Source organism: Manacus candei, unplaced genomic scaffold (genome assembly GCF_025592945.1).
Source record: "Manacus candei isolate 608988 ecotype Guabito, Panama unplaced genomic scaffold, ASM2559294v1 h1tg000069l, whole genome shotgun sequence".
NCBI lineage: Eukaryota > Metazoa > Chordata > Aves > Passeriformes > Pipridae > Manacus > Manacus candei.
In genome coordinates this window covers 1,047,681-1,070,915 of record NW_026138117.1, presented here as the reverse complement: position 1 = coordinate 1,070,915, position 23,235 = coordinate 1,047,681, and the positions used below count along the sequence as shown (strand labels likewise).

The window sequence follows — 23,235 nt, the reverse complement described above, 5'->3', positions numbered from 1 at the left end:
CTGAAGTTCTACTTACTTTTATGCTGAGTTACCTACTAAAAAATTCAGTTCCCCGAAGTAATAGAGAACATTTCAACAGTTGTGTATTGTTTTATCTTCCTTTTGAGAAACAGATCTTTCCAGAAGGCCCTACTTTTCTCAGCTTTATAAATTTTCACTAATAAATGAAAACTGAAGAACAGCCTATTCCACCACTTTCCAGAATAACCCACCTCACTACTGGTTGTCTATTTAAAGATTTTCAAGAAACTTGATGTGCTATGCTCTAATGACCACCTCTTCTAAACCAGACGGGATTACCTACACAGATTACTTACTTACATGGCCCTATGTGAAAAGCCACTGCCTTAGAATTCCTGGAACCTGTGGAAGACCCAATCACTTCAACCCAGCTCAGAGCAGATGTTGAGCCACATGTTATCTCACCCTCCACCACCGTTACTGATTTTTTATTTTAGGATACTGGTTTAGGATTATGTAGCTGATAAATAGCTGTTCCTTAAAATGCACCCAACCTATGAGGTCAAGTTGAAATTAACATTAACATAAAGTGTCAGGTAAAGAATACCCAGCTTCTGTATCAACAGTTACTAGCACTCATATTTAGTTTTTGAAGGTACTTCCAAAATGTCTCCTTAAAATCATGAAGTTGAAGCAAAGCACCGTTTAAAAAAGGAACCTTGGATAAAATATTTTATATCAAACTAATCCATGACTGACCTCATATTCTAGTTTTATTCTTCTATTAATTGTTTTGCTCAAAGAATTTTGTAATCCAATTAAGGTAGTTTATCATACATTATTCTACATTTACCATTTACCCTGGAAGTGCAAGTCTGGTTAAAAATCAAAAATATTTGCTCATTGTCTGCACTGTAAGTTTATAGCCAGTAGCATGTTAAAACAGAAAAACCCCTACAGATTAGACAAGCTGTTTTTGAAAGTAGATAGTTGCTTGTAGGTATGAATTACCATACTACACTGAGATGTTTTCTAGGTCAACATAAAAAAGCCCTGTAAAAGTACAAGTGATCCAACTATCATTCGATGAAAGACGGATCAAGTTTACAGGCACCACACAAGGTAATGATGTGTTTGTTCACAACAGGATGACATGACTAGACTAAACTTGCCTTCTGCTCTGAGGTACCTAAATATTAACTGCTACCACAATTTTTGAGTAATTAAGAGAGCATTTTCTTTTCACGCTGTCTCTAGTCAACAAGCTCCTTTCTCTGTCTCCACTTCAGCACAAAAGATACATGACAAAAATCCTTTCATTCACATGTTTATGCTGAATGGTATAAGCCAGCACAGTCAACACTTGCATTCTGCTTTGCACAAAGGAATAAACATTGCTTATAAAGGTCAGATAAAAAAAATAAAATAATATAGAAGTCAGTAGGCTAACACATTCTTAGGGTCATAGTGCTCTATGTCCCTCTCTTGAAGGTCAGCTGAAAGGGACACTAGTGCACTGAATTAAAATTAAGTAGCAGGCTATATTTAGAATTATTTAAAACAAAAAAATCTAAGATAATGTAATTTTTATTATACTGATAAACTTTCCTTAATGATAAAAGGGGGAAAAAAAAGTCACACATGCCATCGCTGATATACCTTCAGTATATGAGTTAGGAGCGAGGGTGAGGTAAGGACAAAGTGAATGCTTTCACATACCACCAAATGCCTTAAAGTGTGTTTGAGGGAATACCAAATTTCAATTTCTCAAAAAAAAGCTGCACACTTTTTTTCACTCCAAAAAGATAATCTCTTTGAACAGTTACTCTATAAGTAGTTTTCCTTCTAATTTTACATTTCAAATATTTCTATTCTCAATTATGAGCTCATTTTAAAATGGTCGATTTAACTGACTGCTGCAAAACAGCAGAGGCATGTGTGAACCATGTAGCAACAACTGATCTCATCCAAACAGAAAGTCCAAAATCTAAAGGAATTCGGGATCATCATGTAAGTATGAAAGCACCTTTTAGCATATTATGTTTGCGTTAGTAAAGTTACAGCCTAGTTCAGTGTATTTTATATTCACAGTTCCAGTAAAAGGTAAATTAAATCCCCTGAGGAAATGCATGCCGATCATGATTATGCAGATCAAGGAAAACAGTCTTTAAAAGTCTAATAGCAACAAATGCACCAACTTTCCACTGCATATCCCTCTGTGCAAACATTGTACTTTAGCTGTGATATGTGCTTCAGCAAACTCTCATTTTTTGTTTGCAGAAAACTACCTGCATAGTCTTCTGAAACACAGAAGAAATCAACATATAAGGAACAGACTACCAAAATCCTTCTTTTAGGATTACTTTAGCAAGAACTTCCACATATTTCCGCCAGTTTGTGTGGCTGTGAAGGTAAAACAGTAACTTAATTGTATAAGAACAGAAAGACAAACCTGGACCTGCTGAAAAGCTTTCAGTCTCTTCTTGAATCTAGAAGGTAAAACAAAATCACATCCTCGAGCTAGCAATGCCAACTCCTTTCTTAGATCAGGATCTTGCCGTAAAGAAATCTCCTTTATCCTCATGCTTTCGGATTTCATGTAATGTCTCTGTCTGCCAGTCCAGGCACTTGAGTCCCAGTAAATAGCAGAGCTGTTGTATTATCACACAGTGCCACTTAAAGCAGCAGCTGCGCCCGAGTTCTGTGATATTATAAGAGTCAGCTCAACTTCACCCGCTCCATACATTAAAGGGAACTTGGCTGGAATCGCAAAAACAGATTGGAAAGTCACTTTGGGGGCCTGCCCTTTCGTCCATGCATTCCAAAGTCTAAATGGGACGGTATGAAAAAAAAACCAACCCTGTTTGGAGGAGCATCTATAAAAGCAGCTTCCAATTTTAAAAAAAGCAAGCCCTACAGGAATGCAGAGAGGCCAGTCGTGGTTATTTTGTAGCTTCCTCCTCCTCCCATCCCCCTCAGCTTTCCCTTCTGTCACAAAACACTCACTCTCTAGCTTCAATGAAGTACCTCACCAAAGGATAAGGCTTATTACACAGCAATTAAATTCCTTTTAGATTCTTTCATCCTTTAGCTGGAACCCTATTACACTGGCAAAATGAAGGCAACAACAAACTGTAGACTTTCAGAGTGGCTCACGTAATCATGTAAAAAGATTCTTCTTTTACATTCATCTAGATGTAAGTTACTGTATTGAAAGAATCTAACAATATAAATGCTAAGACAGAAAGCAGTAGCAGAAAAGAGGCAAATGTTACTACACTGAAATGCTGCTTTAAATCATTTTTTACCAAAAGGCTACATTAGAAATACCAATGATGTCAGAAAATTTGAAAAAAGCTGACAGGATACTTTTTTTTTTGTTTGCTTAAATAGATAGGAGCTTTCTAAACATTAACATCCACATACTAGATTGCACACCTGTCACGTTTCAGTAGCACTAAAGTTAGAGTCAGCTACCACTCTACTCTATTTTCAGTGTATTGAATCTCAAATACATTTTATGGGGGTGATGAGGCCAAGTTTTAGTCCACATCAATATTCTTCATGGAAATAGAAATCTGATAAGCTTTTGTGGAAATTGAAGTGACCTTCCGTCCTTCCTCCTTTACAGTTTTAGGTACATTAACTGACAACTGGTGAAGTTTTCATGTTTTATATGGGTATACCTTTATCACAGCAATCTTTAAGAAATGTTCCTATTTTGATGACTTTTTTTTTTCCAAATATCACCACTGCAGTTATGGGTATGGCAATTCTTACCATTCCAGTTCAAGCCGTGAACACTCTCAGCACCCCAAAATTCTCTTAAGATAATGGTATGATGCCTACCTTGTCATGCCCAAGTTCAGTTACTAACAATATAAAGAGAAAGATCTGACCAATCTTACTTTGTTTTCATTCTTCATGCTTTAAATAAAGCCATTTTCTTGATTACACAAACATGTAAACAGCCCAAGAAACACTAAAATAACTCTTTCAACACTACGTTTGAGATTTTTCTTACTGGATGGCACTGTTTTACTCCTATATAATCTTAGGCCTATTTATCCAATCATAGCCATTCTGTCATGTAACGGTACATTAAAACCCCACAGTAAATATCCTTGTACGATTAAGAAAAGGAAACTACGAAAAAGTGATAGTGAAACATGATTTGTCTTAATTGGATCCTTTTTTAGTTTATCACACACCGTTACAAAGTAATGATGATAAAACACCTGTTTTCTCGGTTTTAATTTAGTATCCAGTCCCCTCCCTCTGCTTTTTTTATTGCAACTCATTATGAAGATATTTATTTCTTTCGGAAGTGGGAGAACAAGAAAGGAATTGACAAGGCAAGAGTCAGACGTTGTGGTTGGCATGACCAGACTGTCAAAACTGCATTGAGCAAAACTGGCTGTCACTCACTGTCTTTTAGGAAGACTAAATCAACTAACCTGGGATAAACCTTGGCCACAGTGAAGCCAGCAGGGAACTGGGCATTCAGCACACAACAGCAGCATGCCTGGAACTTGAGATGAAGGACTGAGGTGTTAAAGTAGGAGAGGAATCCTACTCTGGCAACAGATACGCAGACAGAAATATTTGTGGAAGGTCAGAAAGGTTGTATTGCAAGGCAGATTGTGTTTCAGGTTAGGCAAAACAGGCCATACTTGAGGTTACAAAGGTGTTTTCTCACCTAAATTGCTCTCTATTTTCATCCCTTTTCACCAGGTGATGCACTTCCATTTGCTACTACGTTCACAGTCTTGTTTGATGTGGCTGTAGTAAGTCATTACGATGACAGACTGTCACATGGAGAGCCAACCTAAAAGACTGGAGCTGCAGTCCAAACATTAGAAGTCCTGAACCTGCAGTCCTGAACCTGCTGAAGGAGCCTCAGTAAGAAATAATTGTCCTGAACACGATACTGGAAAGAGTTGTATATTTCCCTCCTTTATTCAAGTGGAACTCAAGGGTCCATCATCACATAACAGGCAAACCACATTCAGTATTTTGAATATTCTGTATTGCTTTGTAATAATATTACTTCACTGTTCAAGGTAGATGTTAAGTCAATCCCATTGTTAGCCTAATACTGTTCTAGCACTATGTTTTCAAACCTAGTGGTCATTACATACTTTGATGCAGCACAGTTGTCAAAAGTTCCCAGGTTGCAATATATGAAGAAGCTACATGCAGTTGAGTATACTTAAGTACACTGGCAGCTACTAATCACCTCCTGTTCACCAGCTGAAGGTAAAGCTGAAGTTTGTATTGCCACATTTAAGGAGACTGAGTATTTGTAGAGCAATATGGCCAAGAATCTTGTAAGATCTCTGTTTTAACCTTTTCAGTCATGAATTAGCCATAGGAAAAAAGGAAAGCCTGCTCCCATCCAGATGGAACTGGGAGTGTTCAAGTATTGTGTTACATTTATTCTAAATCTGAATTCTCTCCAGTGAAAGCCAAAGCAAGATCCTTTACTGGGTAAAGGGCTGGATGCCAGCCATGAAGCTGTTTAAGTATCCTGGCAGCTTATTATTAGCTAGATAAACAAACAGAGGGGAAGATGCATGCTCAGAGCTTCCTTCCAAAGCTAAAGATATACACTATGAATGGATCCGACTCAAGGGACTGTGGCTAAAGAGTTTACCACTTTAACAGAGATCTGAACACACACAAGAGTAACACAACACAAACAGCACAATATTTTGGGTAATGTAGAGGAAATAGAAACTTGAAGAATACCTTAAGAAACCTCAAGTATTTACCTACAGAAACAGAATTTCTTGTCAGAAGCATACGCCAACTGTATATTTAAAGTCTTAAGACACTACAGGGAAGTGACCTCAAGTCTTTGGAAAAAAAGCATCCCAACATTACAGGAAGCCCCCAAGAAAATAATTTAAATATGTAATAAGATGTATTCAGCCATACAAAACCTATAGTTACTGGGGTCCAGTCTTCAACCCAGTAACATATGAACCAAAAAGTCTGTCATTTGGAGGCAGTTTAAATAAGGCTGAATGGCCAAACCCAACGGCAACAGCATAGAACCAAATAGAGTCCCTTAGCCTGGGATGCTGCAGAAAGTAAGAGTGACTCCTAGGTCAGCTGTGGAAAGAGAACTATCTCCACAACAGTCAGTGTAAAGGGTTATTATGCAACTGTGTAACCCTTTCCAAAATAATTGATTAGTAAGGGGCAGAACACAGCAGTTTAAGAGAAGATAACTAAGGCAAGGTAGTACCTTTCTCAATATAGAAAAAAGATGAAAGAGCATGACTTAGTACTAAAGATATATTTCAGAGGTTTAAAGTGGAAAAAAAGCACTACTAGTAAAAACAAATAGTTCAGGAAGATATACAACAAGTCAATGAGCCAAGGATGCTTGCTAAAACACAGGTACTATGAGGCAGGAAATACAAAGAAAAATTACACAAATATACTAGAAGACAGACAAATAAAAGAAGCAATTCTTTGCTAGACTAAGGAAACAAGTAAAAAACCCCAAAACCAACCAACCAAACCAAAAAAATACCCAAAAGAATCACCCAACAAAAAAAAACCCCTGAAATGCTGGGTTCTTTTTTTCCCCTCACAAAACATTGTGAATAGACTATCCCCATTATTAAATATTATCAAGAATTACTTCTAAACCAGATAGTTCCATACCTGGCCTTTTATGTACTAAAAGATCCTGGAACTAACTTCTTGCTAGCAACTTCCCATTTCTAACTGCTTTGCATGAGTGGAGAACAAGAGGAAAATGCATTTGTGAGCTGAACAGAATAACAAAGTATAACTATCCATCCCTAAATCTCCTTTGGATGAGAGTCCCACCTTTTCAGCAGTACACTGACAAAACCCAAGGGAGATACGTCTACCATGTATAGATAACAGAAGGAATCAAGGTATTATGCTCATACTCAGCTACCAGCTATGCAAACTGATTGCCTTAAAGTTATGGACAGTGTTTTGAGTATGACATGCAACACTGATGAACTGCTAGATGTTGACTCTGTGCAGTTAAGAAATCTACCTTCATAGGAAGAAACGGATGCTTTTGCCTTGGAAAGAAGTTCATGGGAATCAGGGCCTAGATGCACATTGTTTTTCTTGGAGGATGCAATGCCTCCCCCTTAGAACAGGAAGCCTTGCATGTGCACATCTTCTCTAATGATTATTTACATTTTCCAGTACTCTTGAATTAGACGGAGCAATGCCTGTAAGTTCTTTCCAGGCAGGCTGGGAGAATCCAGAGTTCTTACAAGGTAAGACAGTGAATAGATAGACAGCAGTTAGATGTCAGATGTGTAGTCATGCTGGTAGGCTGGGAAGGATGGGCTGATCAGATTCTCTGCACATTACCAAAAGAATGCCATGTATGAACACCACGCCATGGGTTGTTATCAGATTGTAAGATAAGATACATGTCACCTTGCTATGATTACACAGCCTGGACTCCAAAGACATAGCATGGGCCTTTTTAGGTTGCTGACTAACTTCAGCAAGCATCAACACCAGATGCTATAAAACCTGAGCCTGACAGTAAATGAATGGTTTTTTATACCTTTCTGAACAATTCTCTGCCATTGTCACTGGAGAGTGGAAGGCTTAGACAAAGTTTTAAAAAGCAAAGCCTTGCTGGTAAGTCTCGAGGTGCAGAAAGGACTCCCTTACTTTCTAAACTCCTTCTCAGGGAAGGGTTTAAGTGCAGCTTAAACCTACCTTAGCCTCAGACTGTGTTAACAGCTTAAATTTAAAGGAATTACAGAGGTATGATTAAACCACTTTGTCCCGCAGGTTTTAATGTTGGCAAAACAGATATATTTATATAAATAAATAATTTATTATGACAAATTAACAAACAGGTGAACAGACAAAAGATCTTAATCAGAAGTATTTACTACACAGTGCAAAAGCTAAAAATCTACTAGTAGAGTATTATATAACAAAGTAATATAGTGCACTGTAACAAAGCAATTATATTAAAGCAATTGTATCGAAGTTAGAAAAAGAAATAATTATTAAGTAGAGATTGATATAACTCACCACATGAGATAGTGGGCAGAACTCTCCCTTTCTCTTAACCCCTGGGGAATAACCACAAAGAGGTGTCCCTGCTTCACGAGAGAGGCTCCACACTTCAAGGAAGTATGTTGAAAAATCTGCTATATGGAAGTTGGACTGGGCTTTTATAGTTATGAAGTGATGGACTGGTAGTCACAGATTTACAAGCTCACAGACTAGCTTATCTGTCACATCTTGTTTGCAAAAAAGTATGTATATTTGAAGTCTGGTGAACCAGGATGGCCTTACCATAATTTAACACCAAGACAGCACGCTGGTGCCAGCAGCTGAACTTGCATGATAGCTTGCATGATGGCCTGCATGATGGTTTGCATAGTACGCATTATTGGATTTTAGGTCTGTTCAGGGTGGACCATCCTGCCACAGCCATCTTAAAAAACATTATCAGTTTACATTTTATTTGTGTACAGCATAAACTGAATTTTAACAGAAACAGATTGCCAGAATAGTTCTACAGGTGGAGCTTATTTATTATTCATGATCTTCAGATGACCCTGTTCATCCGATCATGAAAACCAGGATCACCCAAATTGATGCTGCTGAGGTGGTGACTAGAGAGAAAGACATAAGCAAAAAAATCTAGTATGGATTACACAAGCTAAAGTCACACCTGCTCTAATAAGATGCTGAGGTTTCATATTTTAGATGAACTGTGATGCTACAGAGACTATCCACAGAGGAAGCCACAGCCAACAATATATACACCTGTAACTTTACCAATGTAAGCCTCTGAATAGCAGAATAGGTTGAAATGAAGAATCAGTTCAGGCTGATTCAGAATGCCACTGAGATATTCCTACAGGTGACAGCAGCTTTTACTACGGAGTCTAATGATACATATTTTACAACTTTTCAAAGTCACACTGGCTGTTATGGATAATTAGTAATTTCTACATTGCTATTATTTAACTTCTGTCACCTTAATTTAGAAATGGACAGAGTAATCTAGTACAAAGAACATGAATGACAATGTTTTATAATTGTCCAGCAACTTATTTCAACTTTGCACCAGCTGTTCAGTACTTCCATAATTTTGACATTAACTGAATTTTGAATTAATCCTTTCAAAAACATAATTTCCCAAACTAGAATGATTGGTGTATGAAAGTACAACCACTACTTTAAATCCAGCATCACGGGCTAACACAACATGTAATTTAGTCCCTGAAATCACAAGACAATAATTTTGAGTCAGTGACAGCTGCAGGACAGCTTCTTGCTTATGCTTTTGCTTGAGATTTCCCTCCCCAAGGATCTTAAAGCAAAACAAACAAATTGGGAAATTTAACACACAGACTTTGTTCTACAAGTCTGTCAGTAAATTCACAAATTGTTAATTTACCAATCAAAACCAGGATTTCTGATATTTCTATGAATTTCTATGAAGACATACTCTTGATCTAACACTACTGTGTTGTATCAGTATGATATCATTGCTGATTCAGGAAATGGAGGCGACAGAAACTATCCTGATTTCTACAGTGCTAAATGAAAAGTTAAGCACTTACAAACTTGCAAGCAAAGGACAAAGCAAAGAAAGAAGGCAGAGCAAAGAAGCAGGTCACTGTTAACCAAGTGAACTTTATCTTTCAGTATAACTAAAGGAGCAACCATTATGCAGGAAGAAAAAAGACCCAGGGAATAAGACATCTCACAGAGGTATAACACCACAAATACATTGCCAGAACAGAAACAGTACTACTGACTTTCCTCCAATCTCCACTACTTTAGGTCTTTATGTGAAGTCTAAATATTTTTTCTAGAAAAATCTTTCTAAAATAATACTAAGCCTAGATTTGCCACTTGATAAATAAGCAGGTACTCAAAATTTTAGTGCATTAAAAGCAATTAAGAGCACAAAACTAGTAATCTTTTGTTTAAAATCTGAAGTTACAACACAAGACAAAGTATTTGCTGTATATGATGACTATTCATGAAGACTATTAGTAGATGGAAGAATAATCTAGTTCATCATTAATTGTTTTCAATAGTGCATAATTTCAAATAGTTTGTCTTATTTCTTAGTGAAGTATGCCACAAGGATGGTTATTTACAATACATCAGTGATGATCATATCTAGCAGATATGTTTATAAAATTTAGAAGATTATTTATTTTTTATCAATATAAACCTAGCTTCTAAATGGATAAAACTGCTTAGAAACTGTTCTCCTGGTTCTGCTGAATTAAAAAAAACAAATGAAGTCAAGCCATTTCACAAGTTCTACAAACCTTATTTTGTTAAGGTCAAATTGAACCTTGCTCACGGTGAACACATTTACAACTCTGTTGTACAGATATTTTGCAAGGATTGCCTCAGCATCCACTCATGAGGTTTTCCCCAGCATACAGATTTTTACAAATGTTGTGAAAATCTCCTTGTAGACTTCCAGCTCATCTCACTTGCCTGAAATCAGCCAAAGTTACTAGTTAGATCTACATAGAACAAATATGTAAGGCTAATTCCATATGAATGAAGCTAAACAGTATGCACAAGGTTAATTAAACACATATCTCAACAGCACAAGCACCCTGCAAGTACCTGTGGTCTAGAAATATTACTTGGGTGGCTCTATAGTTTCTAGCTATTTTTTATATAGAATGGTGATTGCTATGCAAAAGGGGCACATCTAAGACCAAGTACTGGAACACACTTTTAGAAACATTTCTTAGTTACTGGTTAGGTTTCTATAGACCCATTTTTAGTTGTATCTGTCATTTGCAGAATACAAACTGATCTTATCTACCAATACATTGGTACCATGTGGTTAACTTGAAGACAAGAACACCACACTAATACAGCCCAACACAAAGGAGTTATTTACACATTATGCCACTGTTAAAACACTAAATTTAGTAACCTTTGTTGTTGACTGCAAAAAACAGTGAGTGCGCTTAACTGATATCTCCTCGAATCAATGCAACGACTTCAATGAAAGTTAGGCAACTTTAACACAGTTGTGTGTGCAAAGCCTCTAAATCTCCCAAGACTTGGCCATATGATACTACCACTGGCATTTTGTAGATTTTTCTCATAACATGGCTTGCTGAAAAATTCTGTGCAGTCATTGACTAGGTCAATCAGTGGACAAACCAGTACACTGGATGAGCTGCATTTATACTTTTGTACTGAAGGAAGTCAATATATGGTTTTGGCCTCGAGTGTATTTCTTGCTGACAGAGTAAGCGTAGGGCATATGGAAAGGTTCTCAAAAATATAAGATGGGTTCTCAAGCATCACTGAAGGAAAAAAGAGAAAGCTATCTCCTCTATATCAATATCTAATTTCCTCCCAGATTGAACACCAGTTAAAAGAATAAACTGTTTAAATGGCTGATGTAAAGCTAAAATTAAGCTTATACGTTTTGAAAGACCGGACAGAGAAGCAACTGGAATTAAGTACTGATCTTAAAAACAAACAAAAAATGTTCAAAGCTATATAAGAGTTAGTTACTCAAAAGGAGTGACTATGATTAATAAATTTCATCCAAATATTTGAATTTGTCCCGTGACAGGATTCAGGGGAACTTCAAATTTCAAGAAAGCCACACATAATTCTGAATTCCATTTTTCAGCACTAGACATGCCAAAAACTCTTACGACAGGATGCAGCATATAAGAAATATGAGTTTACAGTAGGACAGATACTTTCAAGCGCAACTGCCACTTGAACAGCTCACTATTTCTTCTAACAAAGTACAACAGAATTAATATAACTGCTAAGAAAAGTAACATTTATATCCCAGGGTACAAGATGCAGATAGAATAAGGAGCACTATCAGAAAGCTACAACAGTGAATAACATTAAGTTTCTCAATTATAAATAAAAAGAACAGATAGTTCTCTAATCGGTATAATGGTTCTTCTATTCCAAGCTACTCAGTACAGCAAAGCTTAAGAAGATTAACACAACATACTACCAGCCAGCACTGCTTGTGCTGACTACTCTTATTTCACTACACTTGAAACTAATAATGATTTTACAGGAACACCTATAGCTGCACTCTTCCAGACTTTAATATGAACTTTTGGCTGCCCTTGCTTTATTGGCACCATAGAAGGCGCTTTATTGTGAACACACTAGTGCTGACATCTGTCATAGTACACTGTTATCACTGTAAAAGTACATCAGTTTGATATCAGGTTATTTACAGTCTCCCTTTAAGTCACGGGCTTGAGTTGAAAGCCAAGTCCACCACCCTCCCTCACTTAGTGATGGGACATGGCACTAGTAACACTATCTTTGCATAATACAGATTTAGGGAGCATATGTGTTAGACCACACTCAGTCCTGCACAGCGTAATCTGGTGTGCAGTGCAGTGCTAATACAGTTTACATAACCCAGGCTCAGTAGTTAGTATTGCTTCTAGTATTAAGGCATACATGGCAGCAATTCAGATGCAGACACCAAATAAGACCAGACGCTGGACATGTGAAGGCCAACATCAAAGCGTAACAACTACTTGAGCAGGGTACAGGATTCAAACACTGTCATTCCTCTTATTTTTCTGGCATGTTTTATGAACAGTTTCTCCCCATGCTAATAGAAGGTAGTCCCCAAAGACACTGCCAGCACACTTGCAGAAGACAGGCATAGTGCACCACTGGTCTGACGGATGCAGGTACAAGCCTAGTTACACTTTAACTCAAGCCCTCAGAACTATTTGTTTCAAAAAGCAACTCTTTTAGTGATGCTATACTCAAACTCTGGTCAATGTTAAAAGGTTTAATTCTAGTCCCCCTTTAAACTAAAATGGATCCTAGCATTTAAATCATTTAAATCGAGTAACTGTTAACAAAAATTTGGCAAGAATGTTATTGATGAAAAAAGCTATGCAGCAATATATTACAATAGTAAAAAAAAAAAATTACAAGTTACAGAAATATGAGGCAATAAGCTTTAATTGTCACAGGATATCAAGTGTGAACATATGCTTATCGAGCAAAGAATATAGGGAAACCACTCCAAGAAGTACCTTTACATCAAAGGTTGACCTTGCAGAGAAATAGAAAATAACTTTCAAGCACTTCACATCGTATCACATTCTCTCTGCACCACCACCCCACAAAATGCCCATAGGGAATTCTGTGAATTGTTTCCCCACATGCCTTGTACACCAGCTGGTTAGGATTAAACAACTTGCCTATGGCACTTTTTAGGCCTTGAGGACTGGCATTTGTGACAATGTGATGAATAGTGTACAATTGTGTACACCCCATATGCTTAATATAATCTAGGGCACCAGAAACACTGTTAAATCCATGTACAGTAGTGACAAGGGTTAGAAGAAACCTACAACAGCTATTCTTCAAGCTGGAAAGTTACAGTTCTAGAATTCCCTTTCTTCAACAATATACTCAGAAAATACTCAAGACTTGAATGTTGAAATTTTTCTATGTCTCTGATTTTCTGTTATTTTAAGATTTAGCACGGGACTGCTTGCAGAATACAAAGTGCTAGCAAGCACTTCACATCACTTAAGAAAAGTGACCAGAACTCTGCAAGTACAGTGTTGGTACAATGGGTACAGTCAGACACCAACCCCACTGTGAATGGCAACCATGCAAGTAGTGCAAAGCACCTCCTCTGAAGAAAAAGCTAAAACCCTAACCAAACACTGTTTTGTTTTCACTTGCACTAAAACACACTATAAGATAGATTTTCATGGTAGAGTTCTGTCTAGATTTCAAAATGTGCATGTGGCTTAAGCCAATAGTTTATTCTGAATATGGTTTTAAGTAGCCTGTTCAGATGAAAAAATTCCTGTTTGAAGCACTTCAGTTTTTTGTTCATCTTTAATATAAAGACCTTGTAAATTCTTTCATTACTGGAGAAAGTACTTTAGACTTGCTAATTAGTGGAGGGCTTCAACTATCTTGAAAGATGGCAAATTCTCCTCTGACAAGACATAAGTGTTTCAGCAAAACACATGGCAACTTCTGAATTTTGGATAAAAATATAACCCTCAGACTTCAATTACAAACCAACTTCTTAAAAAAAGAAAGATCTCCTTGAATACAATAACTGACAGCTACAGTGCTTTTAATAGTGCTTAATGGTAGCCATCAGCACATCAACATATTTTGCTCATACGCTACTGTTTAAAGTGTCAAAGATTAAATATCTAGTTAGATTCAAGACTGGTCTTCTGAGAATGCTTCCCATTCCGAAAAACATGTTTTTCTAATAAGTGCAGAAACCTGTAGTATGAAAATGTTTTCCTACCCATTCATATTTACTACCTGGTAATAACCTGAGCATGGCAGTTTTCTGTTATCAGCTTTATTGTCTGGTGTCCTTCAAAAAAGTTGCAAGAACATTTTAAGACACATGAAAAGGAATACAGCAACCTTACCCATAATCAAAGGCAGTGATTCAGCTCACTGACACTGAAAACATATCATGCCAAAATGAGTTTACTGCTTGTATGATGTTTTATGAGAATTCCAGTGTACAGTAAGAAAAAGTTTAATAAGATGCTTAAGTTGATTTATATAGTCCTAAAAGAAATAATTTTCCAGCTCTTTATGGCTGGATGTAAAAGCTCTTTCCCAATATCACTGTTGGGCACACAGAGCTAAGCACATTAACTTTTACCACTTTCTAGGACTGTTATTTAGAATTTAAATCTGTATAACTGGATCTACGGTACAAGCTTTCTTTTTAAAAAAGCTATCTGAAACAGCTTCTTGCATTTCTAGAAGTGAGATGAGGGCCTCAAACTTACTTAAACTCATACGAGGTAGGTAAAACCATTTGTGATTTGACCTCTGAAACATAATTAAGTGTACAAAACCAGATGCATTAGTTTTGACACTGCAGCGGGTAGTTTACAGGAAATAGGGTACATTTTGCTTTCTATGAGAAAACACACTGTCATGGTGTACACATGCAATTATGCAACTCTTGGTGGTATTTAAGATCCGAATGTCAGCTGCAAATGCAATTTACACTTAAAGATTAAGAAACTTTTGGATTAAGCTTCAGTTCAGCTGAATAATAAAGCCATAAATAAATTTCTTACTGCTTGGAAATTCCCCCTGCCCAACCTTCTTCAAGCAATCAAAAACTTAACCCTCTTGGTTTTCTCTCAGCACTATATAAACAATTCCAATTAAGTAAAGAATGTTACTCTTCATTAATCTCTTCTAGTTCCTCTTTATGGGATCTTCTTCAAGTAATCAACCAAGACACGTGAAGAGAAGTTACACTACACAAATTAGCAATCAAGTACATCAAGTAACAGTGGGTTTTAATGGCAACTCTTCCTTTGCTTGCTTTTATCTAATACAATAAACTGACTTTCTGCATTTCACTAGAAATGAAGGTGAAATGTGCACTAAAACATAATGGTGTGAACATAAAAAAATAAGTAAATCAATTGTCATGGCTTGCTGTCTGGCTGGTAATTACACATAAATAGAGGTCCATATTATTGAAAAACCAATCTAAACAAACACTAGACTGGAAGTGTGATGTTTTGAAGCTAAGAAGTGGGGACTTCAAGTTGTCAAGCTAGGTAAGTATACACACTCAAGGCACATTGACAACAAACAAAAAATAACCAATAGTCTTAAACAACCTCAGCTCTGTTCTCTTTACCCTCATCAACCTGAGCAGGCTTCCCTGGGACAGCAGGTTTGGCCAGTGTAATGAGTTAGATACCAAAGTATGCAGAGTAATTGAGAGTGATGACCTCTTACAATTTCCCAGTATTATTAAAAGATATGAATTTATAGTCCTATAGCACAAACAGCATGCTTCTTAACAACTCTTCAAAGTCCTCATGAACCTCATGAAGTTCAACAAGGCCAAGTGCAAGGTCCTGCCTGCGTCAGTGAAATCCCAAGCACAAATACAGGCAGGGTGGGGAATGGATTGAAAGCAGCCCTGAGGTGGAGGATTTGGGGGTGCTGGTGGATGAAAAGCTCAACATGACACGGCAACGTGCTCACAGCCCAGAAAGCCAATTGTATCCTGGGCTGCATCAAAAGCAGTGTGGCCAGTAGGTCAAGGGAGGTGATTCTGCCTGTCTACTCTGCTCTGCTGAGACCCCATCTGGAGTGCTGCATCCAGTTCTGGGGTCCCCACTGTAAGAAGGATGTGAACCTGCTGGAGCAAGTGCAGAGGAGAGCCATGAAGATGATCACAGGGCAGGAGCACCCTGCCTATGGAGACAGGCTGAGAGAGTTGGGATTTTCAGCCTGGAGAAGAGAAGGCCCTGGTGAGAACTTATAGCACTTATAGCACCTTCCAAAGGTGTCAGCCCCTACCTAAAGGGGGCTGACAAGAGAGCTGGGGAGGGACTCTTTACAAGGGCATGTAGAGACAGGACAAGGATTTAAATGACTTAAACTGAAAGAGTAGGTTTAGATTACATATTAGGAAGAAAATCTTCAAATTCTTTACTTTTAGGGTGGCGAGGCACTGGAACAGGTTGCCCAGAGAAGTTGTGGATGCCCCATCCCCAGCAGTGTTCAAGGGCATGCTGGATGGGCTTTGTGCAACCTGCTCTAGTGGAAGTTATCCCTGCTCAGCAGGGGTCTGAAACTAGATGCTCCTGAAGGTGCCTTCCAGTCCAAACCATTCTATAATTCTGTGATCCTATGAAGGCAGATCATACATAAGCAATGCTTAATTTTGTCAAACACCACATAATTTTCTATCCAGTTTTTTTTTACTATTTATGAAAAGAGCTAGAAACTAGATTGAACTGAACTGCAAGTTTAAAAAGAGTATTTCAGGTTGGGGGCAGGGTTGTCATTCTTGCACAGAGGGTATTGTCTGTTATAAATGAAGACCTCATTAGAAAGGAAGCACTGAGTGTACCATGCAGTACCAAAACAATTACTTTGTTAATATGCAGATTCAGTGTGGCCAAATTTGAGTCTTGTACTAACAATAGTGCCTGGTATCATTAGACAAAGGAATATTTGCAGTCAAGGCAGTACGTTATAAAAGGAGCACAAACACGAGGACTTACATTTAACCACCACACACAGTTAGACTGCAAGGAGCCAAGACAATCTTTTGGAAGTTTAGGCCACCAACCGTTAAAACTAATGACACACAAATATTGAAATTTTATGTTCAGTGCTGCTGCTTCTCTCCACTCCAGATACCTCCTGAGGGGAAACTACTTACTTGCATAATTTACCAAAACCACAAACACAAAATGCAGTTCCATTTAAACAAATAAGTCTAATAAGTAAGAAACAAACTTACTACTTTTGTTCTTGAGGATTGACGTGTTGCTCTAACATTAGAAATGCTCCTTGAGGTAGCTGGAGTTGCCAATGGAAGAGTAGTAGAAAGCTGAGGAGGACTGAAGGACATTAAAGGCAATCTGGTATCTCCTAATATGGACTGCTTGGAATTGGAATTTTTATTAGTGAACCTCTCATTTTTACTGTTTCCTGAATCTGCATTACCAATCTCTGTTTTCTCCTCGTTCTTGACTCTTCTCAAGCAGTCCTTTATTGTCGACTGAGTTGCAGGCTGACTCAACCAGCACAAAAAGAGTTCATCTACCTTCATCTTCATTGCAGGTTGCAAAATTTTCCCAGGTGACATTTTCTACCAGTTTCCTTGTTTTCTTGGTTCAAATTCAAAGTAAAGATTTGACAATCATCTAAACATTCCACTTGACTTCTAGTGTTTCACAGACTTCATGGTTCCTGTTAAGAAAAATATGATTATTAAATCTTACAGTTTTAACCAAGTGTTGTTATTTATTCCCTCAAGATACCACCAGGAGTTGAGAGTTACATTCTAATACGTGACTTCAACAACACTTTATAAGTGTTACCCATTAATCAGTCAGATTCAATTCCAACAATTTCTTCTAAATAATAGATAACTTCTTTTAGAAGCATGTTGTTTAAATGATGGAGATTGGACAAAAAGACACTGCACTTGGACTTTCTCAAGAGATATCTAACAAATATCCTCTACTAATGTGCTAAACCCCAATGTATTACGATGAATAAGACTTGACTTGCACACGCTAAGAACTAAATGTCTAAGTAGTTTATGCAAAGCCTTGATGATAGAACAAGAAAGATTTAAGAAGCAAGTCTTTCAGTCAAGAGGTTTAGAACTAAGACTGAAGGTTCAATTTTCATTCAGAGGTCTGTGCTACTGACTTAAAATATTGCAATCCCCCCCCATGATGCCCAGCTGAATACCCAAAGCTTGGTATCACAGAGTCATTCAATATTTTAAAAACTGATATTTGACATCCATTTTTACAGTTTTTCAAAACCAATGCAAAAGCAAATGTGACTAAAGAATTGGGATAGTATGATTTCAATTTCAGCTACTCAACCGAAACAAACAGAATGTATATTGTTTTTTAGAGAGAGTTAGAGGACTGGAATGAAACGCTAACAGAACCAAGTTACTATCGAGATCTGGTACAGTTTAAACAAAAACTATGCTTCCTCGTGTTTGTTTTTGTGGTTTTTTTTTAAAAAGCCTTTGTCAGTATTTGATCTATATGCATAAGGCAGCAAAGATGTATGGCTGGGCTCGATGACCTTAGAGGTCTCTTCCAACCTAAATTATTCTATTCTATGATTCTATATGTCAATACTTTGCTGAAGAAGCCTTAAAATAAGCACCTCAATTTGGAAATGAATAACATCTAGCAAGCGAACAATACTATTAAAAACCAATGCTCATCCTCATCCCGTGGTAGAACTGGAAGCCCTATAACACCGCATCACTTAAACTGTCGCCACACAGCAGTTTAGTTACTCCGTCTCTGAACCTGAAGGTCACGTCGTTTCGCTACCTTTTTGTCAGACCAACACCGTCACGGCACCCGCGGCTGTGCCCGGCCAGCCCCGAGCACCATCGACGTGTGAGGAAACAGCTCTGGGGAAGGGCCAGCCCGGTGCCGCCCCGGGAGTGGGGAACCACCGCCGCCACCACCGCCGCCGCCACCGCCGCCACACGCTCGGTCCCTCGGGCCGGCACCTGCCCCTAGCAGCAGCTCGGGGGGGACGTGGCTCCGCGCCACAGGAGTGTCCCGAAAAACAGAAGCTCACCTCTACCCAGCTCCGCCGCCGCAGGAGTGTCCCGACAGACAGACACTCACCCCTACCCAGCTCCGCCGCCGCAGGAGTGTCCCGAAAAACAGAAGCTCACCCCTACCCAGCTCCGCCGCCGCAGGAGTGTCCCGAAAAACAGAAGCTCACCCCTACCCAGCTCCGCCGCCGCAGGAGTGTCCCGACAGACAGACGCCCACCCCTACCCAGCTCCGCCGCCGCCCCTCCCGCCGCCGCCTTCAAACACGCGCCTCCTTCCGGCCCGGCCCCGGCGTCTCGCGAGAGGGCGGCCCTTCCGGCCCGCAGGACGCGGCGGCGGTCGCCATGGTGACGGGCCGGGGGGGCGGTGGGACCGCCCCGCCTGTGTCAACCGGTGTCACCGCCGCCCCCTGTGCCGAGCTTAGAGCTGAGACAGGGTCTCGGTGTCTCAGAGCTGCGGCAGCTCACAGGCTGCTCCTCACTGGCTGGTTTTTTGAAAGGAGCTGGCAAAGTGATGGGGAGGCAGATGCCTCCTCAGCGAGTTCGCTGATGACACAAAGCTGGGGCGAGTGGCCAATACCCCAGAGGGCTGTGCAGCCCTCCGGAGGGACCTCGAGAGGTTGGAGAGATGGGCAGAGAAGAACTGTCTGAAATTCAACAAAGGCAAATGCTGTGTCCTGCACCTGGGGATGAGTAGCCCCGGGCACCTGTACGGGCTGGGGGCTGACCTGCTGGAAAGTGGCTCTGAAGAATCACAGAATATGCTGAGTTGGAAGGAACCCACAAGGATCATCGAGTCCAACTTCTAGCCCTGCAGAGGACCATCCCCAAGAATCACACTGTGTGGGGTGCTGGTGGACAATGAGCTGTCCGTGAGCCAGCAGTGTGTCCGTGGAGTGCATTAGGAAGAGCAGGTCATGGGAGGTGTTCCCCTCTGCTCAGGCCTGGTGAGGCCGGATCAAGAGTGCTGTGTCCAGTTTTGGACTCCTCAGAGAGACATGGAACTCCTGGAGCAGGTGCAGTGGAAGGTGACAAAGAGGATAAGTGGACTGGAGCATCTGTCTAATGAGGAGAGGCTGAGGGAGCTGGGCCTGCTCAGACTTGAGAAGAGACGAATGAGAGGGTTCTGCCTGCATATGAGGAAGAACTACTTTACTGTGCAGGTGACTGAGCACTGGAATAGATTGCCCAGAGAGGTTGTGGAATTTCTCGCACTGGAGATACTCAAGAACTGTCTGGATGCAATCCTGTGCAATGTGCTGTGGGATGATCCTGCTTGGATCCCCAGGGAGGTTGGATCAGATGACCCACTGTGGTCCCTTCCAAACTTACCCATTCTGTGATTCTGTGAAAGTGTGTGAGCTGTTCCAGCTGTTAAATGCTGTTAAAAGCTGTTAAAAGGAGAACAGTAAATGCCCGTTCTACACAATTGCTGTGATTAGTGCTAGTGTTATGGGATTGCAAATGATAGGATGAAAGGAGAAGTGGAGGCAGTAACAAAAAAAGAATAATCCCCTTATTAAGTGAACCATCTGTGCCAATCTGTTTGCAGCCTTTTTCTTTGCACTGGAAAATATACACTGGAAATTTGTGGCTGCCAGCCTTCGGGGACACCTCTGTGAGGCTTCCTAGGTACACTTGTCAGTGGGGTCTTAGACAGCTGAGCCTTGCCCCATATAGTTCTTTTCCTTGGTTTTTTGTACTTCAGCATGTCATCCATGTTTTTACATCAGATCCCTACTTCCACTACACTGAATTTTGCTCTTGTGGTTTTGCTCATTTGCTCATGTTTATCTTCCTTTACTGTGAGAGACACTCCAGATTTCTGACAGGTTATTATCACAAATCCTGAGAACGTTACTACTGTGCAACTGAGGCTGTACCAAAGATGATACCAGTTGCATGTTACAGTGGTTTGAAGGGAAGGCTTAAAAATGCAGACAAGATTAAAACAGATTATGTAAGTGAAGGAATGAGCTTGCTTTCTCATGTCTGGAAGCTTGGACAGAGGGCACAGAGATGAAGGGCTGAGGAGAAACAAAAGACGAGATGCTGTGAGAGAAATCCAGAACAGTCCAACACAATTATGTTTTGATAATAGCAGAATTACATTTTTGTAGAAACAGTCATCTGGCAAAAAGCAGTGTAACTCTTTTAAGTGTACCAGAGAACTTTGACTTAGTGCTGTAGACACTGAAATATATTTTCACAAGTCTTAAATGAGATGCTGCATCCCAGGAAACCTGAAGAGTGGTGGAAGTTCTTGAGAGAGTCTCCACTTTTTGAAGTAGAGCAGTACTCTGTTTCCTGCCCATTGGTTGGTGAAGCTGGAAAGTATGTTTTTGGAAAGCTCAAGTGGACAAAACAGCATAACTTTAAGCTGGAGTAAAACATTCAGCATAACACAGAGGAAGCAGATGTCAAAGTAGGGATAAATCTGTAAATATTATAGAACTAGCTTTAAAGCAGAGGAAAAGAAAACCCCGTGTTATGGACAGTAGCAAGATTTTTGGCTGAGAACTGAAGGCTGAATTAAGAAGACTGATAGCAGAGCAACAGACATGGAACAAAGAGTACTTTTAAAACATTTTGAATGCCTTTGAAGCGTTCCTTAGTGATGGTGTAGCCATCTGTTGATTGACATGTTGAAGACAGGTGGCAAGAAGTGGATCAGAGAGTGACTTGACAGAGTTGTAGAGTTGGATATCATCTGTGTAGAGATGATGCCCTTTGTTGAAACTGTCAATGAGATCTCTCAGAGGAACATGAGAAATAAGAAAAAAGAAAAGAAAAAAAACCTATGAGAGATATACACAGTCACAATGTTCTCTCATGCATGTTAGTGCATATTCAAAGCAATTCCAATTCTGACTTTATTAGAGTTTGTCATGATTAACACTGGTATGAGAGAGGAATCAATTCCATGCCTTCTGTTAAACAGAAGACACTTTGGGCATCCTCACCAGGTTATACCAATACTGGCAATTCACACGGATATTTTGAATGTGTCTCTGAATGAACTAAGTCTACTCAGCAGTGTATTCACTGCTAGGGATGTGTGTTTATAGAGATAGAGGAGTCCAAGCTTGGCCAAAAATGGAGAAGTACTAAAGTTGGACCTCTTTGTTCAGATCTTCCACTGAGAATTTAAACTTGAAATTCCTTTTTGACCACTGTTTCCCTGTTCTTGCTGGCATAGTAAGTACAGAAACTGTACCTTTCTATGTTGCTTTCAGTGTAGGGAGAACAAAAATCTGTTCTAGTGTCTTACGTTTTATGTGGAATGTATCTACCTGGTTTAAGGATGAGCTCCTTTAAAAATCCCCTGAATAAATATTGAATAATAAAGTACTGAGTGTGCAATATCCAACTGATACCTGAAAGGTTAGTGATGGGGTTACACTTAGCATTGTTGTAAAAGACACACACTACACTTTAGGTAAGGCACTTGTTTAACAAGTGCAAGGGAGTGGTGTATTGATATAGCTCATGCCAATTAACGACAGGAGTGCTTGGGCCTAACAGCACAGTGCAGTGGAGTTAGTACACCCACACTAGTATATCCTTGTAGCACAGTACTTCCCCCTGTACAGTGTGTGGAGCTACTAATCCTCATGGAGAAGCTGAAGAGCCACATGAGCTTCTATCTTGTTGTCTCTGTTGCATACAGCTTGTTTCTGGCTTTATTTTACTGGTCTTGTCTCTGAAGGTGATTAGCAGTACTGCCAGTATACACTCCTGGCTATATATCAAGGTCCCCCTTTGCCTTTATTTGTCACTGTGTGCTGTTCATAGGGAATATTTCTGTTCCTAATCAGCATTTTGCAGTGAAGGCTGGGCTTCTTCCCTGATAACCTTGGGTCTCTACGACTTGGCCATATGGGTATTAAAGAGGCGTCTCCACACCCTCTGTACTAGTGGGAGTAAAACAGCATTTGTAAGGGCTGATTAATGTTATCCTGAGGTAGACATGTAACCTAGGTCAGAAGTAACATGATTTAAAAGTTCTGTTCCTCTCCACTATGTAACAGGAATCTCAATTAGTATCTGAGGTATACACAACCACATTTTAGAAGTCTAAAGTTAGATAGAATAATGTGTTTGGGGTATTATATTTACTTTCACACACCTGTGTTAGATTTAGTC

The 23,235-nt window shown here is 39.4% G+C and overlaps 1 protein-coding gene across 7 annotated transcripts in view; it reads right to left on the bottom strand.

Annotated features, from left to right (window-relative positions):
• Positions 1–19,405, bottom strand: part of PPP2R3B (protein phosphatase 2 regulatory subunit B''beta) — a 48,087-nt gene extending 28,682 nt beyond the window's left edge. The window contains exons 1-2 of one of the 7 annotated variants that reach the window (XM_051806976.1): positions 19,311–19,405; positions 17,285–17,736 (exon numbers count right to left, since the gene is read on the bottom strand). In XM_051806976.1, coding sequence (XP_051662936.1) covers positions 17,285–17,632 — 348 coding nt within the window. In that variant the 5' untranslated portion in view covers positions 17,633–17,736; positions 19,311–19,405. Of the gene's footprint in view, positions 1–2,413; positions 2,715–17,284; positions 17,737–19,110; positions 19,132–19,160; positions 19,182–19,210; positions 19,235–19,260; positions 19,283–19,310 lie in introns of those variants that run through there. The other 6 variants (XM_051806979.1, XM_051806977.1, XM_051806980.1 and 3 more) reach the window with 6 other exon arrangements.
• Positions 19,406–23,235: the final 3,830 nt, after the last annotated feature.